This window comes from Channa argus, chromosome 9 (assembly GCF_033026475.1).
Source record: "Channa argus isolate prfri chromosome 9, Channa argus male v1.0, whole genome shotgun sequence".
Lineage (NCBI taxonomy): Eukaryota > Metazoa > Chordata > Actinopteri > Anabantiformes > Channidae > Channa > Channa argus.
This window is the reverse complement of record NC_090205.1, coordinates 23423671-23434792: the sequence shown is the minus strand read 5'-3', so window position 1 is coordinate 23434792 and position 11122 is coordinate 23423671. Positions and strand designations below refer to the sequence as shown.

At 39.1% G+C, this 11122-nt stretch overlaps 1 protein-coding gene across 3 annotated transcripts in view; it reads left to right on the top strand.

Moving 5' to 3' along the window:
* Nucleotides 1-1990: 1990 nt before the first annotated feature.
* Nucleotides 1991-11122, top strand: part of obsl1b (obscurin like cytoskeletal adaptor 1b) — a 30949-nt gene continuing 21817 nt past the window's right edge. For all 3 annotated transcript variants that reach the window (XM_067515834.1, XM_067515833.1, XM_067515832.1), the window contains exons 1-12: nucleotides 1991-2243; nucleotides 3911-5022; nucleotides 6138-6407; nucleotides 6963-7223; nucleotides 7389-7700; nucleotides 7799-8065; nucleotides 8241-8516; nucleotides 8700-8975; nucleotides 9205-9480; nucleotides 9766-10041; nucleotides 10369-10629; nucleotides 10796-11071. In XM_067515834.1, the coding sequence (XP_067371935.1) occupies nucleotides 4008-5022; nucleotides 6138-6407; nucleotides 6963-7223; nucleotides 7389-7700; nucleotides 7799-8065; nucleotides 8241-8516; nucleotides 8700-8975; nucleotides 9205-9480; nucleotides 9766-10041; nucleotides 10369-10629; nucleotides 10796-11071 (3766 nt within the window). In that variant the 5' untranslated portion in view covers nucleotides 1991-2243; nucleotides 3911-4007. The remainder of the gene's footprint in view (nucleotides 2244-3910; nucleotides 5023-6137; nucleotides 6408-6962; nucleotides 7224-7388; nucleotides 7701-7798; nucleotides 8066-8240; nucleotides 8517-8699; nucleotides 8976-9204; nucleotides 9481-9765; nucleotides 10042-10368; nucleotides 10630-10795; nucleotides 11072-11122) is intronic.

The following is an 11122-nucleotide window of genomic DNA, read 5'->3' as shown; positions in this document are numbered from 1 at the left end:
CATGTACTTTACTGCAACTAAAGATCCGGAGCATCAAGTATTTGTAATGGCAAAATATTGATATAAGAACTCGCAAACCTTGAGTTAGGAATTTAGAAAATTGCTGGTCATCATAAATAAACATTCCATTTATATACTATGTTAAACATCATGTTCCTGTTTACTCTGCAAAATGATTTGTGCCTGTTTGTCATAAATCTGTCTGATCTTTTTAAGTACACTTCGCAGTTTCCTTTTCAGGGCAAACGTGTTGAAGGTTGTATAAGTGTATAAAGACTCTTCACTTTGCAGACTGGACAGACACACTGTATGACTGCTGGCCTTTCATCACAAGAAAATGAATGCACATAGAACAGATCTGTCGTTGGGTTTTATTTCAACTCTCACTACAGTTATTTTAACATGTGACATGTAGGTGTCAAAACACTGCTGTCCTAGTTCAACATGCAAAAAATTTAAAGAGCAAGTTTGCGTTGAAGACCCTTAGTCATGACTAAAACCAGATGGCCTGGATAGTAGCGACTGAGATGATTAACAAAAACACAACATTCTCCAATTTGGAAGCATATTGATTGACAAGGACTTCAACCACTATACATATTAATGTGTATTATACTAGTACCAGAGAATGTAGCCTTGTGCCACAAGCCTCATACATTACAAAAGAATTGACTCCAGACCTTTTCCAAATCTCTACAATTTTTCAAACTTTCAGTTTGTGACATTCAGAAGCATTAAAGATTGACTGATTAACACAAGGAGAGGATCTAATTTAAAAGCGCATGGTGGCTCTCATTCTTAATAAAATAGGGGGTCCTGGTGGCTCAATGGGTAGAGCATTGGGTTCGGATGCAGAAGCTGCGAGATCGAATCCCACCCCTGCAGGCGTGGCCCCACCCAGCCACCAAGGGCTAACTTGGTGCATCCATCATGTTTGATGGTGGGAAGGGCAAAAAGTCAAACCAAATCGACGTGCGAAACACATTCCGCTGTGGCGACCCCTGTAGGGATATAGCTGTAGTCCTCAACGTTGACTCTGGACCCTCCTTCCACTGCTATGCTGATGATACTCAACTCTACGTGAGACTGAGCCCGAACTCACCGACACTTCTGTTAACTCTCACCTGCTGCCTGGAGGACATTAAGACCACTGGCTCCCCATCCACCTTCGCATTGATTACAAAGTCTGTCTACTTACCCACCAGTGCATCCACGAAAATGCCCCACAGTATCTTAAGGAACTCCTCACATTGCAATCTACAACTAGACACCTTCATTCCACGAACACTTATCACCTCTACCCCTCCAGATCCAAACTCCACACAATGGGGGACGTAGCCTTCTCAGCAGCTGCTCCACGGCTCTGGAACGCTCTGCCTGAGAACCTGAGGGCACCACAGAAAAAAGACTTTTCTGTTCAGAAAAACATTTTAAAGATTTTAAAGATGCCTTTTTATTTTATGTTTATTATGTTTTATTCACTTACTATATACATTGTTCTAGGAAAGTTGGTGGCAGTTGAATAGATAATGTATTTTTTTTATTTAAAAAACTGGTTTCACTCAATTAAAGATACCACCACAACAACACAACTACCACAACAAAGAATTTGAACATAGATCTACTGAGATTCAGGATGTTTACTAAGAACAAAACATTAGCTTGTTATTTATTATATTAAGGTGGTTGTTTTTTTATATTTGGAATATGTTAATAAGTACCAGCTTGCATCATACAATTAAACTTTCACACAAGTTAACATCTTTTGAGACTATACATTTGCCTTTCTCTATATTTTATTGCAAAGCACAGCACTGCACAGACCACCTGAACTATCTTTAGGACCTGCTGGCAAGTGAATGGAAGTTCCTGACTTATCTTCACTGCTGTCATCAAGGCAGCCAGTATTTTTAGGGGACAGCAGCAGCTGCAAAAGCATTTAATGGTATTCCACGAACAATGACACGTGGGGTGTGCAAGGCCTGAATGACACAGAGATTGGGGGACCACTCTTAAGTTGGTAAATTGGACACTGGTGTGGATACTGTTTTCACTGCCTCCTACGGGATATATTTCTACAAAAATGTGGAACTTGGGACCTTTAAGGAGAGCATGTGTCTGAATCAGAAGTCAACCAGGGACATTACTCAGTCTTCAGGACACCGGGGCACTGATTCTTAACGCAAAGCGAAATTGCGAGTGCGGAATGTATGTTGACGGTCGTTCCTGGCGACTGAAGGGAGGTAGGTCATGTGAGGGATACACGGCACAGCTTCACAAGGGGCAGAGGCCATTCCAATTAAATCAGTCAAGTAAACACCGGGGTTAAGCTCCCCTCTTTAAACCTCCTAAGGGAATAATGACAGCAACTTCAATGCAATGACCAAACTGTTTTAAAAACATTTTGAAATTAAAATATTCAATGATGATGAAAGTGTATTTATCAAATATTTTGTATCAAATAATACAGTCATTCAGTACATTTTTTGTGTTAGTGCTAGGCAAACATTCTGTATTACCTGAAACATAAATTTTTTCAATGTTTAAGGATAGTGGGCCTTAATATTATTGATATTGTTATTATTATTATTATTTGACATGTGTCTCCCACAGTTGGGTTTTATCAATGTTTTTATAAAATCTATGTTTAATTATGTTTTTAAATTAAACGATTCATTAAATGTACACTTTAAAAAATGCTGTGTGATACTATTATGACAACTAGATTTAAAAAGGCACTGCCTAAGATTATCCCCCAAATCATTGTAGACCACTGATAAACATATTCTATCAAATTCAGAAAAGCCTCAAGAAAAATTTTTAGGCAATTGATAAAATTACACAACTGGTCAAAAGGGTATACTTTTCAATGTGGGAGAGACAATTACAAACCTTAGGATGAACAAAATTTCTAGGATCGTGTGACAGGTGTGAAAATGGCAGAACAATAATTTTAACTGTGGCATTTAAAAAAGATTTTCCAAATAGAGCTGCCAACAAAGGGTGTGATCAAGGCTTAGTATATTTTGACTGCTAGTTCTCTTGGGCGATCAGACTATGATTTCGGCCGGTGTTTTTTTGAGCATGCGTGTTTTCAGAGTTGTCTTTGTGATACCTGACACATACTCCCTCACACGTCTTTATTTAGGGTGTTCTATATTAAGCTCTTTCCCATTGAAATACAGCACCAGCTGTACTGGCTAGCTGTGTGGCTACTTTTGCAACAAGACTAGGCTCTTCCCCTCTCCCAGCTACCCTGTGTTTTCAATTAGCCCTTTTAACCACAACATCCTTTCATGCAGAAACGTGCATATAAAAGAGGGCAGAGGTTAAGGTTTTCAATGAAAAACCTTTATGGGTTAATTCCCTTGATAAAAGAATATTAAAATTATACTTTTGTTCACATTAATATAAAAGTTAAATGTCTTTGCCAACAAGTTTGCACTAAATCCTCTGAAACATTATCAGCTCTTTCATTAAGGTGATAATCTTCATTTTTTTTTTTTGTTCAAATTGTTTTCAAGAGGTATTGATTTAACTGTAATTATTTAGATTAATTATTAATTACTGTAATTATTTATTTAGAGGGTGTGTTTATGCTGCTTCTGAACTATATAGCACTGCACACAGTGGTTGCTTTGTGGCTTAGCCTGGCATCGATATAAACAAGATTAACAAAATAATAGAAACAGTAAAATTTAACAACACCACAAATTAAATCTTTCAAAATGAACATACGGTAAACTACTTAAACCTTCATTTATAACCTGAATGAAGATAAGTTTCATTGCAGGAGTGTAACAATAGACATTATGTTAACTTGGTGTAGCTAATAAAATGCTAAGTGAGTGTATATGTTATCCCAAAGACTTTGATATCAACATAATTCATCTCTTATTTTCACTTTTAGAATTTTGTGGTGCAGTCGTTGAACCATCTTGTCCCTGTGAATAATTATTGTTCTCCTTGGCTGCTTGTGGTAAAGTGAAGCTTATAAAGAAGAAAAAATGGATGTGTTTGGTGGTGCACCACGTTTCCTGGCCTATCCAAGACCTGTGGTGGTACAAAGTGGAACTGACGCGGTCTTGAAGTGTCAAATTGGTGGTGATCCAAGGCCGGAAGTAATCTGGGAGCGAAACAATGAAAAGATTGACCCACAAGGACGATATAGGGTCTTTGAGGATGGAAATGTTTACAATCTTATCATTTCAGCTGTTAACACAGAAGATAGTGGCCAGTACATATGCAAAGCAAAGAACAGCATTGGCGAAACATATGCAGCAGCCACCCTAAAGGTGGAAGGTGAGGCACAAGAGATGGAGCTACGAGAGGAAAATAAGCCACGATTTCTCATCAAGCCACTCTCCACTCGAGTTGGTCGTGGAGAAGACGCTGTCTTCTCTTGTAAGCTCTGGGGTAACCCACGACCAGAGGTTGTTTGGGAAAAGGATGGCAGGAAACTCAATGAAATATTTGAAAGCACTCATTTCAATGTGGGCTACCAGGATGGCGGATGGTTCCAGCTCAAGATCTTTAAGACTCGTGCACCAGATGGTGGTGTTTATACATGTAAAGCCAGGAATGAATTTGGGGAGGCACTGGCTGGAGCTGTGTTGCTTGTCGATGCAGGCCCAGGGCATGAAGAAGAAGGAAATCGTAATGGCTACACAAATGGCCACTGGAAAGCCCACCAGGGAAAACAGAGGAGTGGTAGGCAAGTGCTAAACCGACTAAAAGAGGACACCATCACAAAGTCAACTAAAGTAAAAATGTTTGCAGTGACAGAGGGCAAACATGCCAAATTCCGATGCTTTGTGACTGGTAAACCCAAACCAGAAATAATTTGGAGGAAAGATGGCCGGCTGATTCTGTCTGGAAGGCGTTATTTGTTATATGAGGACAGAGAAGGATACTTCACACTTAAAGTTCTATATTGTAAGCAGAAGGATAATGGAGTATATGTCTGCGCCGCATCAAATACAGCAGGACAAACCCTCAGTGCTGTACACCTCTCTGTAAAGGGTAAGTCAAGATCAGAGTTTTCGTTTTACAAAATGAGAAGAAATTAAGACACAGTTTGAAGAATAACGCACACACTGTTCTAGCTGGATTTCTTTTCAGTGAGTAAAGGATTGGTGGAGGGTTTGCATGTATTCTTAGATTAGATTACTATCCATCTGATGCCACGATGATGTCAGTGAGACCGCTGAGATCATTTATTGGGGTAGAGCCAGAGAGTCACGGTATTATTAAAATGTAAATGTGCATGGCAGTAAAGTCATATTCCCAAAAATAAACAGGATGAAAAATAATAAGCTTCATAATATGAAAACCTAACAAACACATGACACTGCCAGCCCAGTCTTAACAGTAATTTCAGCAGCAACAGGAGGCGATGTCCACTCAATCGATGTTTGCATTATTATTTGAAAAAGCTTCTTTTTCAAGCCCTTATTTTCCACATATTTAACACAACAACCAATGTCAATTATAAGACATTTATAAGAATAAGATTTAATAAACCAGTTAATTTCATAAAATGACATGACAGCAGGCTACTGCACTGCCAATAATTTGTAATCAAAACATTTAACATCAGCTCCATTAAAGCAGTTAAATGGTATTCAATCCTGGGATTCACTAGAGGATTCATTGAATGTATTAATGATCTGAAATGTGACACATCAAATATCTAACAAAAGTTCAGACAAAGTTCAGAATTTTGAGGTAGAGGCCGATGTCAGTGTGATGTCTTCAAAATCAATTAGCATGTAAAAAGTCTCGGAAGTGTCCGCGTGATTGAAATCTTTGGCAAGGGCAACTTATTTCTAACATGGTCCCGGGAAGTCCAAACTTATAGCAAAGTAATGAACTATCAGTCAAAGATATAAACACTGTTATGGGACTAATGGTCAAGCGTGGCTAGAAAATAAGTAATGGTAATTTAACTGGAAGACAGTGAATATGTTTCATTAGTTGTCTGTGTGTTTAAATGGACATTAGCACAAAAATGAAAAGATGTGGTATGAGTGAGTTTTTAGGGTTGACTTCTGTGAAACATTTATACTGATGAAATCACACTAATATAATTTGAGAGAAAAAGGTCAAACTGGTGTTCTTCTCCTTCCTGGTCCCAGAGCCGCCTGTGCGGTTCAAGCAGCCTCTCATTGATCTAGAAGTCTGGGAACGAGATTTGGCTGTTCTTGAGTGTGAAGTTCCAGAGGACTCTGTTCCCATCACATGGTATCTAGAGGATAGACGACTGCAGCCAGGGGCCAAATATGGAATGGAGGAGTGGGGAACAAAAAGGCGACTAACTATCCGTGACATTGGAGTGGATGATGATGGGATTTATCTCTGCGAGATGCCTGATGGGGGAAGAAGCATTGCAGAAGTTGCTGTAAGAGGTAAACCTGGATCACAGAACAACAACTTCAGCATAAATTGCTAAACCCAAGGCAACCTGGCAAACAGTTATTCCAGCCTGCAAAATTATACTGTGAAAATTATTATTGAGAATACAGTATGCATAATAACAACAACAAATGTTTGTGCACACTGTGCAAGATTAACTTTTATGTCCTTTCCATTCAATTGGAAAAGCAATAATGTTGCATTTTTTTGTCCACTAGTACTAATAGATTATTAAACTGTATTGTGAGGAAAGTAAAAAAAAATTTTTAAAAAACTGTTCAAATATTCAAAACAAAATATGAGTACCCCGAAGAATGAAAGCCCTGTAGCATCTGAAGCAATTATGACTATTGACTTCAGGGGACAAAAAAATGAAACATAATCATAAAAGCCATAAAAGCCACAAAAGCTACAGAGAGGAGTTGGTAGATTCTACCAAACATTGGACTTTGACAAAAGAGATCACTGATTTGCTGGAGTAGTTAACCAACATTCTGGTTATCTAATTGACATCGTTGCTAAGAAATCACTGAAGTGTTTCCTTGCAGGTACAATTTTGCGGAAGCTCCCAAGAAAAGTAGATGTCTTAGAAGGCGAAAATGCTGCCTTTTGTGTTGAAGTGGAAAAAGAAGAGATGGACATCCATTGGTACAAAGATGCAGTAGAGCTACGTGAAACCCATCAAACCATCATTAAGTCCTTTGGTCGAACTCACATCCTTGTTTTTGTCAACACGATGCCTCAAGATTCTGGCCTTGTCACTTTTCTTGTTGGCAGATCAAAGACTTCCTCTCAGTTAAGAGTAAAAGGTATGGTCTAGCATCTCTACATCACAGAATCCCCCCCCCAAAAAAAAAAAATTAAATTAAAAAATTAATTAAATAATAAAATAATGTTGCCTGACATGTATTAGCTTTTGGAATCATTTAACATATATGCCTTTTTCCAATGCAAATGGATTTCTCTTGTTTCAGCGGCCAAACATTGTCCTCCCAGTTGTCCAGTGGGTGTGCAGATCAACACAGAGCGTGCTAATGCTGCTCTTTTGTCATGGATTCCTGCTCAGGACTCACGCAAAAACCCTCCTTCTGGATATGTGCTTGAACGACAGGAAGTGGGCACTGGCTCACAGGAGTGGCTACAGTGCCTGACCACTGATTCTGCAACCTCTGTCGAGATCCTTGGCGACAGTGTACCGTGTGAAGCAGATTATCGATTCCGAATTTGCAGCGTAAACAAATATGGAAAGAGCAACAATGTTGAGTTCCCTAGAGCTGTTCACTTGGGTACGTTCAGTTACACTAAAACAATTGTGCTTTGGTCTCTGCTATTTAAAACAGCATGGCTAAGACTACTGCTTTTACAAACTGATGTTATTTTACAGTTCCAGTGGCCAGAATACAAGCTCCTTTACAGGATGCCCTGGTACCAGAGGGGCAAGATGCCCTATTCTCTATTGAGCTCTCTGCCTCAGTTATCGGTACATGGTTCTTAAATGGCAACCAGCTTCAGGAGGAAGAACGTTTTTCCATGCGGCGGTCACGAACGCACCAGTCTCTTCGCATTCGAGGTGTACGTGATACAGACAATGGAGCTGAGATTACTTTTATTGCCTATGGCATCCGTGATTCTGCAGCACTGTATATTCAAGGTATGGGTCGCTCATAGCCCACTTAAATCTGTCCTTTGTTTTGTTTTACTGCTAATTAAATTAGACAAATGTAAAGAAAAATGTACCAGCAATGTAAGACATAATGCAATATATCGCTATCCCTTCCATTCACTGTCCTTACTAGCAAGACGTGTCTCGTTGTTTTGTTATACAGCTCCTCTTGTCAAGTTTTCACCAATGTCAGAAATGGATCGAAACAAATTTGTAGAAGTTGGAAACCCCATTGTCCTCTATTGTGAGCTGTCAGACCCTACAGCTCGAGTGCACTGGTACAAGAATGGAGTGGAATTACAAACGATGGAGGGTCTTCATATACAATCAGAAGGCACCATGAGAAGAATTGTCATCCAATCAGCAGAGTTGTCCCATTCAGGAGTGTATTGCTGTGACGCAATTGATGATGTCATCAGATTCAATGTGGAAGTTGAGGGTGAGTGGAGTGAGTTTCTTATCATGTTGTTGTCTTTCACAGAGACTAACCCTCTTGATTGCCACATTTAATGATATCTCTTATATCCTTATTTTTAAAAAAAATACACTTAGTCCTCTTTAAATCAATGACCATGAATCTATAATTCTTGCAGTTTAATGATCAATATCTAAATATCCATAGCCCCATTTGTGAGGTTTTCAGCAATTCCAGATGCTGAGAGGAACAAAACCATCCAAAAAGGCAGCCCCATTGTTTTGCAATGTGAGCTATCAGATCCCTCTGCCCAGGTTCACTGGTACAAAGATGGATCAAAGCTCCATCCACAAAATGGAGTGGATATTCTAACTGATGGCTTGGTGAGAAAACTGATTGTCCATTCAGCAGAATTTCTCCACTCTGGGTTATACTGCTGCAAGACAAAGGGTGACACCATCACATTCAATGTGGACATTAAAGGTGATTTATTTTACCTTAACTGATATGAACCATTAACAAGCTCATCCCCGGCAAAGCAACTAACTCTTATCAAAATCTTGTATATTACTTGTTGCATTTTTTATCGCTTGTGTGTGTTTTTTTTTTTCACGCCATTACAACATGTTAGCAACTTGTTGTCTGTAAAGTGATTATGTTGCATAAGCTAAATGGCCAGCATAAGGTTAATTTGACCTAAACATATCTATAGCTCCACCTCTGAAGTTCTCAACAATTCCTGAAGAATTGAGGACCAGATCGATTGAAGCAGGCTGCCCTATTATACTCCAGTGTGTGGTATCGGATCCCGAGGCCCAGGTTTGCTGGTACAAGGATGAAATGCAGCTTGTTTCAAACTCTACGTTAGAAATCCACTCAGAGGGAAACATAAGGATATTAGTTGTTCAGTCTGCAGAGCTGTGCCACTCTGGTGTGTACAGATGCAGCACAGAGGATGATACTGTCGAGTTTCAAGTGGAGATAAAAGGTGACTTTATCATTTTTATCATGTGCATTTATAGTGTAACCCCACCTCCTCTTTCTAAATGCAACTAACAATCCCTGCTTCTACTGTATGTGAAATGATGGACTGTTTTATGAAAATAATCCTAAAAACTATTGATAGTTTTGAACATGTTTGTGACTGCTGTGGCTCTGTGCATTGAAAGTCTCCAAAGCCCCTTTTCATCTTCTGTTCAGCAATTACATTATTGGATGATATCCATTACCATAGTCCTGATTTTATTTAGCTGTCCTGAATTCCCAATGCTAGCTATACCAGTGATGCACTCGACTGTCTTTGACATTGAGAGAACCAAGTCACTTGAAGCGGGCAAAGCTTTGGAGCTGGAATGTGAAGTTGCAGACTTCACTGTACCAGTCTGCTGGTATAAAGATGGTGTAAAGCTTCTCCCTCAGAATGGTTGGGATATACAGAGTATTGGCATGTTGCGAAGACTCATTATTCCATCTGCTGAGCTCTTGCACTCAGGGCTATACAGCTGTGAAACCTCTGATGACACTATCCACTTCACTGTGGATATAAAAGGTGATTTTTATTTACTTTTTTGGAGCAAATCCTAGAGCTTTCTGGAGACTACATGCAACTAACATTTACAATATGCATATTTCTCTGTGTTCAGATGGTGTTTTAGTAAAGGTGAAACTGTTACTGTTTGGTAAACTTAATCTTCTTAATCTTAATCTAATCTGACAAAATGAAAATTGGATTGGATTTGAATTCTTCTCCATCAGTGTGGTCTGAGATATAACAGATTAGTCCCCCCATTTGGGGAAACTGAACCTATAACCCCTTTCTTAATTAGAGTCTAAATATGCACTGTTATATAATTATAATATGAATCATCATCTTTAGCTCCAACGTTGTCATCCTCACCGGACATTGTGGAGTCACTGGAAGCAACCTGTCTCACTGAACCAATATGCAAAAGCTCAGACCCTGGTGTCCAGGTGTCACAGCCAATGGATAAAGAACCTGATTCTAATAGAGAGCCTGATTTTGAAATGGAAGGCATCAAGAAGACCCTTGTTATTGAACCAACTCATCCTTCAAACTCAGGAGCATACTATTGTGCAACAGCAGATGATGTTGCCCAGTTGATAGTAAAAAATCAAGGTGATTTCTTAAGTAAATTTGTTTTCTGTGTTAGTTATGACTAACTTTTAAAGTAGCTTTCAGTTTGTCTTCTTGTTACAATGCACAGCTGCTATCTGTGAGAGAATATCTTTTAAGCACATTTTCTAAAATCTAGGATGATGAAATGAAATTATTCCCCCAATAGTTTCTGCAGTGCCACCTCCATCATATCTGCTTTGTCCTGACGTTAAGAAGACAAAGTCTGCTGAAGTGTACTGCCCAATTGTTCAGCAATTTGAGATTTCAGATCCCATTGCCAAAGCATGTTGGTACAAAGATGGAACCCAGATCTATCCAAAAAGGGACTGTGAATCACAGAACAGCAGCCAAGCCTTGCCCCTCCAGTCAAATGACATGTCTGGTGATGAGCAGTTTGGCTTTGAAACATCTGGTGATGCACAGTTAGATGTGGACATGAAAGGTGGTGTTCCACAATGTACCTGCAAAATTAAGAATCAAACATTTAGATACA